This window comes from Mobula hypostoma, chromosome 18, assembly GCF_963921235.1.
Source record: "Mobula hypostoma chromosome 18, sMobHyp1.1, whole genome shotgun sequence".
Lineage (NCBI taxonomy): Eukaryota > Metazoa > Chordata > Chondrichthyes > Myliobatiformes > Myliobatidae > Mobula > Mobula hypostoma.
The window spans coordinates 26351049-26368535 of NC_086114.1; the positions used below are offsets into that span (position 1 = coordinate 26351049).

Below are 17487 nucleotides of genomic sequence, written 5' to 3' on the forward strand. Positions count from 1 at the left end.
AGGCTACCTCAGTAAATATATTTAAGACGAGGTTGAATAGATTTTTGTATAGTAGGGGAATTAAGGGTTATGGAGGAAAGGAAGGTAGGTGGAGATGAGTCCATGGTCAGATCAGCCATGATATTATTGAATGGCAGAGCAGATTTGACAGGCTAGATGACCTACTCCTGCTCCTATTTCTTATGTTCTTGTGTTCTTAAGTTACTTGTATTTTACATCTTTTAGAAAATATTTGCATTGAAGGTGAAATACTCTTGATTTACCTAAAATGATTTTGAAAATGTCTGTCAATTGGGGTTATTTTGGTAGCATTTTTTTTCAGACTTTCAGCTAACATAGAAGCTTGGAGCTTGAATGCAAATTACTGACCTTGTGGTAAAATTTGCAGGGATGAACAAGGACTTGGAGTAAATGTCCAAGTTGCAAGGATACGTATTGGGACACAACCACATACCATAAGTGATTTAGACAATCGGTAAAGAAAACATAACACAAATAATTTGCTAAAAACTTAATGGCAACATCGCAGACAATTTGGGGTGGATACATGAAATTGCAAAGAGTTATTAACGGGAATAAGATTTTGGTATAGACAAAAATGTAATATTCTTTTAATCTGTAATGGATAGAATAGTATATTTCACATATGACTTGGCGTTAGGGATCCAAATAAACTTAAAAATTCATGTACAATGATCATGAACAGGTGCAGAAAGAGTTAAAGAGATTGTACTGGTCATGATTTGTAGAGAATTGAAGCACAAGGGGGAGAAATTATGCTATGGCTTCTTGTTTCGCTTTAGTCCAATATTGTAATGCCCAGAGGTGATCACCCACTCTAGGTGTGGTTCAACTAGTGAATTGTGTTGCAGTAGCAATTATTTCATAATTTCCACACATGAGGGTTAAATTGAGCATAAGGGAAACTAGTACTGCATCTTGTGAATATTGGAAGTGGGCTTAATGCTGCTCTAATTTTCTCTTTCCTGACACATCTAGCCCTGAAAAAGCTACATTTGAAGTAGTTAATTATATGGGTAACATGGAATAATCAATGCGAATAGAAAATGTTAGTATACTGATTTATATAATTTAACCATTGTCTGTTTGGTGTAAAAAGAAAGTAGTTGAAAGGAAAATCATCAGATTGCATGTTAGCTTGAAATATAGCTAGATAGCATTAGACAGAAAAGGGAACAGTAATGACGGGGCCCACAGTTCTTGTTTGATTGCTGTTAAATGTAAGTTAATTTTTAGTACTTCATTAATTTTTAGTACTCTATTTTAAAAGTTTTTTTATGGTCAGTTGATCTAAGAAATAATGAATATGAGTACAAATATGTAATTTTAACAAATTGGATTTTGGATGAAAGAAAAAAAGGTACTTATTGGGTGAGCAAAGTGGGGTTTATTTTCTTCTTTGGAGCATTTGCTTGAGATCCCAGTTTTTAAAATCTTGAAATTTGGCTACAGAATATTTAGCAATTCAAATCTGATGGTTCCATGACAAAATATAAATACCCATCAGAAAGATAATTGTTGAACTGAGAAGGAAGTACCGTTTACTTGAGATAAGGTAAGATTGAAAAGGTCAATTTTCATTAGAAAGAATAATGAATATTTGAAGTAAAACAACTATGCTAGTCTTAAGCCAACTGCATGAGCTGTTTTTACTTTGAAAATGGATGAATTTAAAACTTAGGAAATAAAAAATGATATTTAGCTAGGAATTTTCTGCAATCTTTGCTTATTTGATTATTATTTGGAAGTTTCATAATTGCAATGTCTGTGCTTTAATGTTTTTGCTGATATTTGAAGAATTTTTGAAAATTTGGAAATTGCAATACAAAATACACTTACACTTACTTGTTCTGCCTTTGCTTTTCATTTCAATATTTTATCAACATTTGGTAATTGTATAACAATAGTCAACTTAGGCTGCTGTTAAGATACCACTAGTATTCTAGGGTACAAATTATATTCTTCTTCATGATGGGGTTGATTTTGCCATTGTAAACAGGCATCTTATCATTTAAGATCTGTTTCTTCACAAAGGGTATGAGTTTTGATTTGTGACTTGTTAATTATGGTTTATGATCGCTCAGTGCAGTGAAGACAGACATCACTGGAGGAAGTGGAACTAGTTTTTGTCTAAACCTGTATTGCCCATTTTTAGTGATTTACCTTTCATGCAGTTCAGTCATTGATGGTTTTTGTATTGCGACAGATACAAATAAAATGGGGATTACTTTCTGAGATCAAATGTTTCTGCTTGCCTATACTCTGCTGCTTTTTGAAAAAATATTTTTGAAGCTGTCTTTATTCACAGGTTAAATCTGATGGCATTCAAACACCATATAGGGAGAAAAGATTACCTGTAACTTGTTTAAATGGTGTATTGTAGAATAAAGTTCCGCAATTTGCATATTCTAGTTTTGTTTTGGTCATATGACTCGTTCTATGTAGTTTGTAGATGTGCATAGCAAACAATTTTTGAATGGATAGCAAGGGAGCCTTGCATCTTCTGTGAAATGTGTTCGTACAAAATTCAAATCCCTGCACTTTAATCACCCATCATGCGAACTTCTGGTCAAAATTGGTTTGCAGTCATGCAGCATTTAAATTTTAATGTGCTTATCCCTCTTCCTTCCTGCCTCTACCTTTCTGTTACTGCTCTGATTTTTCCAATCCTTCCTTTCTGGCCTTTTGTTCATCTCTGATTTTTGCCACTTTACCTTTGCTGATTGTGCTTTTAGTCACCTAGGTTCAAGGTTGCCTTCCTAGACCTCTTTTCCCTTTCCTTTTGATCATCAGTTCAAGTAATCTTGGGTGAGAGGCTGGTATCTAATTTTGTATATGGAGCAAACTAATGCAAGATATTTGGATATCATAGGTATTTATGCAAATTGTTTCTGTAGAAATTATTCCAATTAATTGGCAATCTTTCTATATAGTTTCTTTCCTCTTTTCTTGCTGCTGCATTTGCTTCATGTCGACCTTATATTTTGCTGTCATGTTAGATCATCTCTGCAATCTCTGCTGATTTTGTGACTTCCACTCATAATATTATTAAGTTTCAACATCTGAAATGGCTTCCTTAGATTTGGAGTGTCTTCCAGTGCCTAAAGAGCTTTTTTAATAATCCCAGACTTACATGGAAAATGCAAAGTACTGTACATTGCTTTACTGCTTATGACATTCCTGCAGTGTACTTTTTGCACTAAAGGAAGCAACTTGTTTCATTCTGCAAACTGCTATACAAATTAAATTAATCAGTCAATGGGCAAAAGGTACATACAGTGGCATGCAAAAGTTTGGGCACCCCAGTCAATATTTCTGTTACTGTGAATAACTAAGCGAGTGAAAGATGAACTGATTTCCAAAAGGCATAAGGTTAAAGATGACATATTTCTTCAATATTTTAAGCAAGAAAACTTCTTTATTTCCATCTTTTACAGTTTCAAAATAACGAGAGGGGAAAAGGGCCCGATTCAAAAGTTTGGGCACCCTGCATGACAGTACTCAGTAGCATCCCCTTTGGCAAATATCACAGCTTGTAAATGCTTTTTGTAGCCAGCTAAGAGTCTTTCAATTCTTGTTTGGGGGATTTTCGCCCATTCTTCCTTGCAAAAGGCTTCTAGTCCTGTGAGATTCTTGGGCCGTCTTGCATGCACTGCTCTTTTGAGGTCTATCCACAGATTCTTAATGATGTTTAGGTCAGGGGACTGTGAGGCCCATGTCAAAACCTTCAGCTTGCGCCTCTTGAGGTAGTCCATTGTGGATTTTGAGGTGTGTTTAGGTTCATTATCCTGTTGTAGAAGCCATCCTCTTTTCATTTTCAGCTTTTTTACAAACTGTGTGATGTTTGCTTCCAGAATTTGCTGGTATTTAATTGAATTCATTCTTCCCTCTACCAGTGAAATGTTCCCCATGCCACTGGCTGCAACACAAGCCCAAAGCATGATCGATCCACCCACGTGTTTAACAGTTGGAGAGGGGTTCTTTTCATGAAATTCTGCACCCTTTTTTTCCCCAAACATACCTATGCTCATTGTGGCCAAAAAGTTCTATTTTAAGTTTATCAGTCCACAGGTTTTGTTTCCAAAATGCATCACGCTTGTTTAGATGTTCCTTTGAACCTTTTGAATAGAACCTTTTGGCCACAATGGCTACAAAAAGTGTTTACAAGCTGTGATATTTGCCAAAGGGGGTGTTACTAAGTACTGCCATGCAGGGTGCCCAAACTTTTGCTTTGGGCCCTTTTCCTTTTTTGTTATTTTGGAACTGTAAATGATGGAAATAAAAGTTTTCTTGCTTAAGATATTAAAGAAATGTGTTATCTTTAACTTGATGCCTTTTGAAAATCGGTTGATCTTTTATTCCCTTAGCTATCCACAGTAACAGAAATTTTGACCAGGTTGCCCAAACTTTTGCATGCCACTGTATATGTGGCCAGGTACAACCTTGAGAATTATTTTCTTGTGGGCGTACTCAATAAATCCCTAGAGTAATAAACATAACAGAATTGATGAAAGGCCGCACTAATTTGGGCATTCAGCCAATGTATAAAAGACAACAAAACTGCAAATACAAAAACAAGAAATAGTAATAATAAATAAATAAGAAGTAAGTATCAAGAACATAAGATGAGGAGTCCTTGAAAGTGAGTCCATTGGTTGTGGTAACATTTCAATGATGGGACAAGTGAAGTTGGGTGAAGTTATCCATTTTGCTTTAAGACCCTGATGGGTGAAGAGTAACTGTTCCTGAACCTGGTGGTGAGAGTCCTGAGTCTCCTGTACCACGCTTCCAGTGAGAAGTGAGCTTGACCTGGGTGGTTGGGGTCCCTGATGATGGACGCTGCTTTCCTCCTACAGTGTTTCATATAGGTGTGCTTGATGGTGGGGAAGGGCTTTACTCATTATGGACTAGGCCATATCCACTACTTTTTGTAGGATTTTCCATTCAAGAGCATTGATGCTTTCATACAAGGCTGTGATGCAGCCATTCCATATACTCTCCACTGCACATCTGTAGGAATTTGTCAAGGTCTTAGATGCTATGCCAAATCTTTGCAAACTCCGAAGGACGTAGAGGAGCTGCCATGCTTTCTTCATAATTGCACTGAAGAGAAATTATGATGTATTAGGGAATTACAAATTGAACTCTGTTTTGTTTAGTGGGTAAACTGTAATATGGAGCTGACAGTTTAATCTTTATATTCAGCATAGTTGCCAATAATATGCCTTCATAACCTATTCAACACTGCAAGCAGAACTTTATGTAAATTCACTTTGAACTCAGGAGGTAACCAAAAATCTGTTCTGTTTAATTAACGTGAAAATGTGATGTAAAATGCCAGTGTTTACTATTAATAGTAATTATTTAATAGCACTCATTTAATTATAACAATATTTAATAACAAATATAAACTACAATTAGATATTTTTATTATGGTGTTTTGGTTACTGAGTGCAACTGAAATTATGTCTGATGGACTCATGAGAAAGAATGTGTTACAGGGTTTGCTTTAGGAGCTCGTTTAGACATGATGTGCCAGATAGTCTCCTATGTTGTAATGAAAAATAAGTATTTTTTAATGTGTTATATTGCACGTTGGTACATGGATTTTCAATTTTTAATAAGGCTTAGGAACACTTCCAAATCTTTTGAAATATGACTGAGTCTCAAATTTGGAGAGGTGGCAATATTAGCTGTGTATGACTTGAGTTGCTTCTTTAATTGTGTAGTCTAGGGAGCATAAAGCTTATTCTGAATCCAATCCGGAAACTTGCTGCAGACCTGCAAGTGTGATTACATTTGATATGTTAGCTTGTTTCTGAATGTTACTTTAATTAATGAACACTGATGGCACCACACAGGAAAAAAAGCTGGGCAAACTTGTTCTGTTGTCTTATCTTTTATTTAATATATGCAGATATTTGAAAATGTCAGACAGAACTGTTGGGGTGGGGGGTTGTGGGGGAGAAATGTTTGATCCAGTTGCTAGCATATTTGAATCTCCAGTAATTGCTGTTATTTACACTTGGGGATGATCTTGAGTGAACATAGATCTTCAGTAAGATACAGATTAACTAGTTTGTCAAGAATTAGTTGTGGAATCAAATTACTGTGGTTGACCCGTTTGCTGAATGTGATGAGTCTGATTTTCAGCATCTTAAATTGTTAACAAGTACCAATCTTTTTTGGGAAGGATAAACTGCCAGTAAGGAAAATGCTAAATACCATGCTGGCAGTTTGAACTGCTGCAGTAAAGAAGTGACACTTTACAGAAACAGGTAAAATTCTAGCTGGTTTGGAGATTGGTACCGCTTTGAACTACAAGATCCCAACCAGCTGCTGTGAATGTGGATCTGATTTATAAACTTTCTTTTGGTATTCTGATTCATTTCTTGAGTTACTGCCAGTTTTGGATTTCTTAGTAATGAGACAGTGTCCCATGACAAAAAGATAAATGTTGTCCTTGCATTGGAGTACCGCTATAATAATTATCTAGACATGAATGGTAATAAATGGTGGAATTACTGCCTAATGCCTTGTTGCCAGCATGAGTGGAGCAGAACCCCCAGATCAAATTACTGCTTGGAGTTCTGCCAACAATTCGCTAAACTTTGTGAAAGTATTTTTTTCAGTTTGTGCTACTGGTAGGAGATAATCACCTGCCACCCACCACCTCTCCACCCCTCCCCCCATTTATAGGGGGTAATTTAAGGGTCCTATTCCCATGGACCTTTCTGTACTAAAATTAATAATGTAAAAATTATTGACAACTTTAGTTTGTATGGTCCACCCTTGGTGCTGATGCCATGAATTTCAATGTTCGCTTACGGTGATCATAAGCAGACAGAATAATCAAAGACCCCACCCACACCAGACATTCTGTCTTCTCCCCTCTCCCATCGGGCAAAGGATTCCAAAGCCTGAAAGCCCATACCACCAGGCTCAAGGACAGCTTCTTATCCCACTGTTATCAGACTCTTGAATAGACTTTTAGTTATTAAGATGGACTCTGGGCCTCACAATCTACTTCATCATGATCTTGCACTTGATTGTTTACCTACACTGCACTTTTTTTGGTAGGTTTTACACCTCATTTTACATTATTGTTTTACCTTATTAAAGCTCAATAAACTGTAATGATTGATCTATATGAACAGTATGCAAGGCAGACTTTTCACTGCATCTTGGCACATATGACAAATAGAAACCAATTCCAATTTTTTGTATAAAAGTTTGCTTTTTGGAAAATATTGTCCTTGCTATTGCTGAAAACAAGGGACAAGTTCAACTTTGGATTATGTATATCACAACACTTTAGTACTGCATTTCTGATCTGAATATGTTTGAAAAAGTTGATTTTATGCTGTTTGATGTGCAGTTTACCAATGCACTGCACTGGCACATTCGCTATGTGGAGCTGAACTGTGTATCACCTTTTTGCATGGGCCAACAGAATTGCTGTTCTTTTTAGCCACATCAACTAAGTCAAGGAATATCTCCATTATGATTCTAGCCAGCATGAAAATTGCTTTTATTTAGCATTACATAACTCTTTATTGATAGCAGTAGCTTTAATCAATAAGGCCTTGTGTGACAGTGATGTAGTGAGAATTTTATTACCTTTCAGTTCTTACAACCTGATGTTTTGAGCTTTATCTTTCAGCCTTTTACTGTAATGTATCTACATTTTCAATAAGTGGCTCTTGAATTTCAGATTGCTCAATGTTTTTGAAACAGCAATGATTCATTAGTGCGGTATTTTCCCCGATGTAATCTAAAAGCACTTCTCTAAACTTTCAAAGTTGACCATTTTCTCTCTTTATACATCTATCCACAGGACACATAGCTACTTCTTTCCACTGCCAAAGTGCTTGACAGCAATTTGGGTTAGGTCCATTCTTCACCCACACACTATGGGAGGATTGTTTGAAAGATCACATAAAGTCGATCTAATTAGCGGGAATATGTCAAAAATATTGATGTTGAGAAAAAAACAGTGGCATATAAGAGCAGAATTGGACCATTTATCTGTTGAGCCTGCTCTGCCATTCCATCAGAGTTGATTTACTTTCCCCCAAACCCCATTCTCCTGCCTTCTTCCCATAACCTCTAATATCCTTGCTGATCAAGAACCTATCAGCCTCCACTTTAAATATACCCAGTGATTTGGCCTCCACAACTGTCTGTAGCAGTGAATTCCACATATTCACCAACCTCTGGCTAAAGTAATTGCTTCTCATCTTTGTTCCAAAGGAACATCCTTCTATTCTGAGGCTGTGCACTCTAGTCCTAGACTCCCCTACTATAGAAAATATCCTCTCCATGTCCACTCTATCTGGGCCTTTCAATATTTACCATTTATTCTTCTAAACTTCAGCGAGTTCAGGCCCAGAACCATCAACACACCTCATGAATTAACCCTTTCATTCTTGTGATTGTTCTGGTGAACCTCCTGGACATTTTCCAATGCCAGCAGATCCTTTCTTGAATAAGGGGTCCAAAACTGCTCAGAATACTACAAGTACAGTCTGAAACCCCAGCATTATGTCCTTGCTGTGGTATCTGTTTGATAAAACTACAGGACCTATATCACATCCCAATCTGAAGATTATGCTTTCTACTAAGGCCTTCAGGTTGCTAAAAATCCATGACAAAATGCCCATGGCCTATTCATTCCCTTTGCTTGACTCTATTTTGTGTTTGTTACAGAAGCTGAATCTAAATAAAATGTGCCACCTCAATTTTAATCTTTAACAAAATTACTCCTGACTTGTATTATTGCAAAGAAAGTAATATCAGATCATTAGTTCTGTTAACAGTTTTAAACACTACTTGGGCTGCAAATTTGACTAATTAGAAATAGTTTTTATTTAGTTTTGCTAAGTATTGTTAATTAATAGCTTAGGGATGTTAATACGTAGGTTCTTGTTTTGCAGACCCTAATCATGAAGGTGCAGCAGAGGGAATTGAAAATATGGCTGATGCTGTCACACATGCCCGTTTTGTGGGCACAGACCCAGCAAGTGACGAAGTTGTCCTAATGAAAATTTTGCAGGTAATGCTGTCTGTTGGTTAATGTAAAGAAAAACAGCGGAACCAATTAGTTACTGGTATTAAAGAGAAACTTGTTATTTGGCCAGTAATTAGAGTAATGATGTATTCAATTTCATTCAAATCCATGTGGGAATTCCATGTTTTGGCTTCAAGATTTCTCCTTTGTCTCTGTTGTGAACCAGGGGATTACATAGTACTCTACATTATTCCGATGAATTCCTTGTCTTGTCCTCAGTTTACCAGAAGTCATTTTGGCAAATCCTTCCACTGTGCTCCGTAAAATTTTCATGGGCATAGTGGATTCCGCATCTCAGCCATTTGTTTTGGCACTCTAAATAATAAGTGGTAGAAGGTTCAAAGGTCCAATTTAAAGTCTGAGAAATATATACAATATACATCCTGAAATGCTTTTTCTTCGCAAGCATCCACGAAAGCAGAGGCGTGCCTCAAAGAATGAATGACAGTTAAACACAAGAACTCCAAATCCTCCCCCCCGATCCCTTCCCTCCTGCGCATAAGCGGCAGTAAGCAAGCAACGATCCCCCCCCTCCTCCACCAGCAAAAAAAAAGCATCATCACCCACCAAGCACTCAAGTGTGAGCAAAGCAATAGCAAAGACACAGACTGCAGTTACTCCAAAAACTTAGCGTTTCACCCGGCTTTGACATACCGCAGGCTCTCTCTCTCTCTCCCCCTAATAAGGGAGAAAGAGGTGTCTCCGTTTTTCCCAGCGGGCGGGGACAGTGATCAACTCGCTGGTTTATGATGTTAAAAGTCCGTTACGTCGCTTTTTCTGAGCTCTGATTCCAAAGATCCCAGGTCTTTGGGCACACAGCTGTAGATTTTCTGACTCCGCTAACGACACATGGGTCTCCTGCCATGACACCGACCCTTGATCTGCCCGTCTGCAGAGCCCCGAGATCTTAGACTTCCAAATCTGAGCTGGACTCTCAGGCTGAACCCTTGGTGTGCCGAACAACGGCAGTCCTGAAATCCCGAGAATGGGCCCCATTCCCGCAAAGAACCGAAGTCAGCATGTAACTCCAGGTCAGGGTCTTCAAAAGAACCCTGATAAGGAAAAATAAAGATATCAAAGATGGAAATAGAGTTGTTTCCAAAGATGCAAGCAAAGGAGTTGCCGTTTAGTGCCATCTTAACTTTGCTCCGGCTCCAATTTGAAGCCTGTTTAAAATGGGGAATAGCATACTGCACATACCCTGTCATCAACTGATGTCAACATGCGGGCCTAACTCATGCTGCCTTTACTCTGCACTCCAAAGTGGTATCCCATGCTTTCCACTTTCCCTGGACTTAAATGGATGTGAAAGGACGTTCTTGTTGGCCTTTGGCACTCTTGGCTCGTGTGGGTGGGTCTTAGTTGCAGCAAAGCCTAAGGGTAGCAGTGTGATGCAGCGGTAGTGATTTTTGAATGGCTTGACAAGATAAAGTGGGGATAGAGAGTTCTGTTTTCTCTCAAAAATGTAATGAATTTTAACATTCAAGTGTTTTCCACATAAAAATTAAAAATAAATGAAAAACAACAATAATTACAAACGCTAATATTCCAATTTTTATCTTTGACCTGTTGTGTGGACAATTATTACTGCTGGCTTAGAATTCCGCGGGATCCCAAACTAAGGTGCTATCTATGTGGAGACTGCTCTTTCTCTTTAATTGTAAGGGTTCCTTCCATGTCCCAAAGATATGCTGGTGGGTTAATTGTCATTGTAAATTACCATTAACTGCAAAAGACAGCAAAAGGAGTTGATGGATTGTGAGAAGGAGAATAATTTGCAGGACTATGGGGAAATAGAGAGTGAGATGTAAGTAATGGGATTACTTTCCACTGTGCTGATTGTGGACCTAATGGGCCAAATGTTCTTGTGCTTTATTGTAAGTTTAGGGTAAGTATGTTTGACCTGATGAAGAATTTTAAAAAAATTTCTCTTTCCTGCATAACCCTGGAGAACTAGAGCAAGGCTGGGTTCTGACTCAAACTTGTGTTGCGTCCAAGTAGATCCTGGAATTAGTTTAGAACACAGGCAGCTGCGACGATTTGTACTATAGTCTCTAGTGGGGAACCATTGAAGGGTGTTGGGAACAGATGATCTGATATTTTTTTTACACTCTTTCTTTGGTTCTGAGCAGGGATGCTATTATTACTATAGTACATACCTTCCTAAATGCCATGGTTTAGACCAGCTAAGAGCATGGTATAGAAAATGGGGATTGAAGCTAAGCTTTTTGCTTGAAATATTTTTGAGCCCCAACAAAGTACACATAGCCATTGAGTGCTGCCACAAGAACACAGCATTAAAAGACCCCCATCATCCAGGCCATACTGTTTTCTCGCTACTGCCATTGGGCAGGAGGTACAGAAGCCTTAGGATCCACACTGCCGGGTTCAGGAGTAGTTACTACCCCACAACCATCAGGCTCCTGAACTGGCATGGATAACTTCAATCACCTCTACTCTGAACTGATTTTATGACCTATTGACTCACTTTCAAGGACTCATTACAACTCATTTTCAGTATTTTTTTATTTGCACAGTTTGCCTTCTTTTATACATTTGTTGTTTGTCCGTCTCTGTTCATGTATAGTTCCATTGTAATTTTTTCCCTGTAAGTGCCTGGAAGAAAATGAATCTCAAGGTAGTATATGGCAACACATGCGCTTTGATAATAAATTTACTTTGAAATTAAATAATTTGCATTTCTTTAATTTGAATAATTTCAAAGGTTAGAGAAAATAAGGAATTTGAAATATTCTTGTATACTACCTATGTCCATTAAAGGCCAGTTTAGACTGAGAATAGATGAATGTGCATTTTTTTAAGAATAATGTGTGGAGAGATAAAAAGAGAAAAAAAATTAATATCAGTGTCCTCCATAATTTTTTTTTGCACTGCATACTTGTCACATATACATTTAACAAAAGTACTAACCAAGAATAGTTTAAAAGCATTTTGGCTTTTGATTGAAAATGTTCAATGTTGGGGTGTTTGCTGGTATTTGGGAATGTAAGTTTAATTCTTTTAAAAATGCACTTAGACAATTTTCTCAAATATCTTAGAATTGTTTACATAAATTTGATCAGACTAATGTAATCCGGGGAAAATGATCATTTATAGGCAGCGATCATTGAACTGAAAATATTTGGTCTATATTGATTTCAATGTTTTTAAAAAATGATTCTGTGGTTTTGGTGGTAAGCTTTGATAGAAGTTTTATAAAACTAACAAATCAGATTGATGTAGGGATTATTTGCAATCTGTAAAATGAACAGTGAAAAATTCTGAAATTAAACCTTGTGATTTCTTTCTGGAAAGGATTTATGTTGTAATGCTGCATGGATAAAACATGAACATTTTACACTATCATGTCTTTTAGGTCTTGAGAACCTTACTACTCACTCCTGTTGGTGCTCACCTGACTAATGAATCAGTTTGTGAAATTATGCAGTCATGTTTTCGAATATGCTTTGAAATGAGGCTCAGTGGTGAGTTTTTCTTGGCTTTATGCCCATTTTTCTATTATCTTTTTTTATAACTTTTAATATTCTTGCTTTTGATGGCTGGGTGAAGTAATTAATTGGCAACTTTTCTGGATCACACATGCAGTATATCCCACACAGACTGAATACTTTTAATCTAATTTTGTTTTTAGTGATTTAAGTCTATTTGCATAGTTTATAAATGTCTCTATCAGTGACATTTAGAAATATTTAAAAAGCCTTTGGCAACTGGTGAACTGTCAAAGGATATTGTAGTGTTTGGTGATGGGGTTTTGCTATACTTAATACTGTGTTGGTCTATCGGGTTCATGCTGGATTACAACAATGCAAACCCATAAGTCTCATTTCATCCTCGAAGCTTGCTCAAAACTTGGAGCCTGCTCTGCTTTGTCAGCATGTCTAATACTTTGTATCTGAAAGAACTAGGTGCAGCTAGATGAAACTGAAGGTGATGAATCCATTAAGTCTTTTACTTCTTGAACCCCCCCTTCCTCTGTTGGTGTGCATTTAACAATTGAATTACTCTTTGTTAATCTGAAGTTTGGTGGTCTGCTTCCTGTTCCCCATTTAGTTATCTATTCCATTAAAAATGTTCACAAGTAGGTGAAAGTAGACCTTAAAATTAACTGATTATGTGCAGGGATGATGGTGCTCTGTGGCAGTTTATATGTGTTTGAAGCCCCCAGTTTATGACCGTATCACCAAAAAATATTTATAATGGTTTTTGCTTCGATGTAATTCACCACTGACAGTATGCTATTTCCTTCACTCTGATCATATAGGTTGAGATAAAATCTGGACAGACTCCAAGATTAACATTGTGTATAATCTTTATTTTCTTGAAATTTTGCTTAAAAGGGATTGCAAAACATTTTCTTGAAGTACAAAAATGGAACAAAAAACTTGTGGCCTTGAATAATTTTGTATCTGTTTGTATGCACTTGTTATGTCTTTGTGTTTTAATTTAACAAATTACAACCATTTGAATAAAGCTAGCCTTAATTATGGCTTAGAAGTGAAGCATATTTGATGTATTGGGCATGGAACTTTGTAGAAGTTTTGGATTAATGCTGCGAGGACATTTAATAAGGTTTTTGTGTGAAAGGCTAGTAGAGTATGCAGTTGTTCTTCATAATGGCTACTCGACACGGCTTAAAACTAGGTGCAGAACAGTTTAAATAGCAAACTAATCACAGCTATCAAGATTGTTTTACTTCATTGAAAAACATACTGAATTTACACCTGACTGGTTGGGTAGGCTCATTTCGGACCTGACATTCATCAGCCATTCAACTTATCATTGTTGCTGCAACGACATGACATTTTCCACTCAGGAAATCAACATTCCTTTTGCACTTACCTGCAGGTTTGTAGGCTGCCTCCACGTGGAATCATTACTGCTTGCTGATGACCCTGGATCAGCAGTCATTGCAGAAGTTACTGTTGATGTAAATTCTTTTGTTTCACCATTGAGTGAAAATGGAAACCTTATGTAACATTCTCTTGGCTTTGTCCCATTTTGTGATTTGATACCTCACCCCAAGTAGCGGACAGCAGACAAATGTCACTTGCCTGAATTCTTAGGTCTGTGTTGGCATTCTGGTAAAAAATTTTTCTTGTGTTATTGTAGTCACTGTTCAATCATTGCCTCATTTCACGGAGTTTAAAAGAGTAGCTTTTGATGTTACTGCTTCTTGTGATGCAGTTCACTTGGCCAATTTAGCTGTGCATGATGACTTTAGGAGCAATTTAAAGTCCTGGAGTTTGTGGAAAATCAGTTGAAAAGTTGATTATTTAGTAGCTGGAATTGGAGTACATATGCAGTTTTATCCCATTAGAAAGATAAAAGTCATAGTGTTTGAAAGTATAAATCACTAAATTACTAAGACTAGGTGGAACATATTTCATGATAGGAATATTTCTTTTATTTTATTTACCTAACCTGCAATGTGGTTGGCATAAGAAATATTTTGCACAAAAGGTGCATTGCTTGTTGTATGATGTGAAAAGTTTGGTTGTATTCCAGACCGGCCATTAAAGGACCTCTGCAAAATCATGCTGATCCAAGTTTTCCATTCTAGCTGTCTGTATGATTTTAGTCCTTCATGTCCAAATGGAACATTTCCCTTAAAATCTTTTATAGAAGTTTCCAGATTAGTGTTAAAATGCTTTCTTTTTCATCAAGAAGTGATTTTATAGGTATATTGGGACTATGTAGGTAAATTGATATGTGATCAGAAATTTGTGTCATATCATATCAAAAGCAGTGAAAGGACATTTTCTGCTCTAAGCAGATAAACAGACAGCTGCTTACAATGGCTGACAGTGCTCTAGTGCCATCTTCCTTCTGTTTGTGTCAGACAAATGCATTGAGTTTAATTTAAAATGGTTTAATAAGCTCTGCTTAATCCTTGGTAAACAAAACTAGGAGGGAGGTCTACTTGTTGGAGCCTCTTGATAATATCACAATGCATAATGACACCTGTGTTATTTGTTTTTTTCTCTCTGCAGAGTTATTGAGGAAATCTGCTGAACACACACTGGTAGACATGGTGCAGCTGCTGTTCTCAAGGTAGAAATGCTGAGATTAACCTGTCATAGTTCTCCTTTGGGGCTAACCAAGGGCAACTATTTGGTGTGTTGATACCTTAATATATAAAAAAGGATTTGTTTCATTGTTTTGATGTGATCAATACTGAAAGCTTTTATTATTCAAAAGAGGTCTTTAAAATTTTCAAACAACTATTATTTGGAATTAAGTTTTTTTTCCTTCCTACATTGATGTGAAATATTTTGAAGATCTATTAGGTGTGATTGGATAAATACATTTTGGACATTCCGTTTTGTTTGCGTGCATCAGGGTTATTCTTTTTATTTAGAAACAGTATTATCATCTTTGCTTTTGCTTATCGTAGAATTTCACTGCCTTCAAATTTTCTCTTTCCATTTCCTCTGCCATTTCACTAGTTGAATTGACAAACAGCTCTTCTGCCTACCAGATTACTGAGCCATCTATTAGGGTGTGTGTGCTGGTATTGGGTTGATTTATCCTCTGGTATAATGGTTTATATATGTATAAGCAGTGTAAGCTGACTTTAATGAACTGGATGTACACAGGTATTTTGTCTGTTCAAAGTGACTTCCTAATTTATTCAAAGCCCAGTAAACCTACCAACTTGACCTTCATTCCCAGGATCAGCTGGGGTAAGCCAGTTATCTCAACTGCAGCTCATTCTGGGTCTCAAATTTAAGTTTCTATGTTAATCGTGGCAGAATTTGATACTGTTATATTGTCCCCTTTGCACACCAAGATGACCATCTGGAGTGTGACTTAGCAGGTTCGTGACCAAGTGGATTTGGGATTGCCTGTACTGTGCTGGCAGAGTCATCTTATAAAGCTACTGCCCAGCTGATCCTTCTAGCTCTCTTTATATTCTGTCTCATCCCAGACAAATTGGTTCCTATTTTTCCAGATATACTGTTATTTTGTGTCCATTGTAAGTAATACTTTTGATATTGATGTGCAAAAATATGATTTGTAATTCAGATTTTGTACATACTTATTCCCAGTATCTTCTATACTTAGCCTCCCTTTGTTCTTTTTCTGTGTTTCTTTGGATAAATGTCCTTCTTTTGAGTTTTGAAAAGAAAATGAATGGAAAATTAAGGATTTTACACGCATGCTCTGCATTTTTGGCATGTAGCAGTAGTCCTGTAGTGTACTTGTTTCTGTACAATTGTTAAGATAGTTTCTCTTAGAGTGTAGCATGCACACAATCAGTTAGTTTTTATTAGTTCTAAGATTTCTGTCTAGATGAACAGATATAATTGCAATCCCTCTGGAAATTTATATAAAGATATGATTATCATTGGATCATGGGTAAGTTATATGAAATGAAACTGGTATCTTTAGTTTGTCAAGAGAAACAATTGTGTTTGTGGATCACTGTGCAGATTTTGAGTTCTGTCCTTTTTTTCCTTTTTATGTGCTTTTGCATTGTTTTAGTATATAATATGTTATTTTGTCTTGCCTAAATATTCATCTTTCCTCCTGCTGTTTACTGTTCAATTAAGGCAGAAGCATTTTTGTTACAAACGATCTCGGCTCTTGAAATAAAGTTGGGAGAGCAGTGTATGGATTGTATGATCTGGCACCTGATCTCTTGTCTTACCATCTTAATACGTATTGCCTGGAGGAGTAATTTTGTGATGAGTTCCTATATGACGCCATTGAGTTGCTCATGCATACACCGAAAATTACAAAAGTAATAATTTTTGCCATTTGTTAAAATATGGGGATTTGTTTCATCAAGTATTAAAGATTTTCACATCAATGTATACATATGCTTTCATTGCATTTTGTATTCATATTAGCATTTTTCTTTGAATATGTTGTGGATTGTCCTGGCAATCTAGATGGAAATACTTTTATTATGTTTGGTGTAAGAGTCATGATGAAATGTGTAAAAGGTTAGAATGTTTTAGTACATAATTTTGTTTTGGTACTAGATGTTTTAGTGCGTAATTATGATCAAAGAGATACATGCCATCAGAACTATAAGTGCTTGGCGATGTGGGTCCAGTTTTTAACATTGGCATATCTTGATGAGTAATTTCTGTCATGAGTCTTCATAGATTCATAGAGTCATAGAATAAAGCTCTTCAGTCTAGCGTGTCCATGCAGACCAACATATTTATCTGCGCAAATCTCATTTGATTACATTTGGCCCATGTTCCATTAAACCTTTCATATCCATTTTACCCCTCGTACCTGTCCTAATGTCTTATAAACATTGTAATTGTACTTGCCTCTATTATATCTTCTGATAGCTCCTTCTGGGCACCCACCACCCTCTGTGTGGGGGAAAAACCTGCCCCCTCAAAATCCATTTAAAT

The 17487-nt window shown here is 36.7% G+C and overlaps 1 protein-coding gene across 8 annotated transcripts in view; it reads left to right on the plus strand.

Annotated features, from left to right (window-relative positions):
• Positions 1-17487, plus strand: part of gbf1 (golgi brefeldin A resistant guanine nucleotide exchange factor 1) — a 290587-nt gene that overhangs the window by 166046 nt on the left and 107054 nt on the right. For all 8 annotated transcript variants that reach the window (XM_063070614.1, XM_063070615.1, XM_063070611.1 and 5 more), the window contains 3 exons: positions 8958-9076; positions 12468-12576; positions 15103-15163. In XM_063070614.1, the coding sequence (XP_062926684.1) occupies positions 8958-9076; positions 12468-12576; positions 15103-15163 (289 nt within the window). The remainder of the gene's footprint in view (positions 1-8957; positions 9077-12467; positions 12577-15102; positions 15164-17487) is intronic.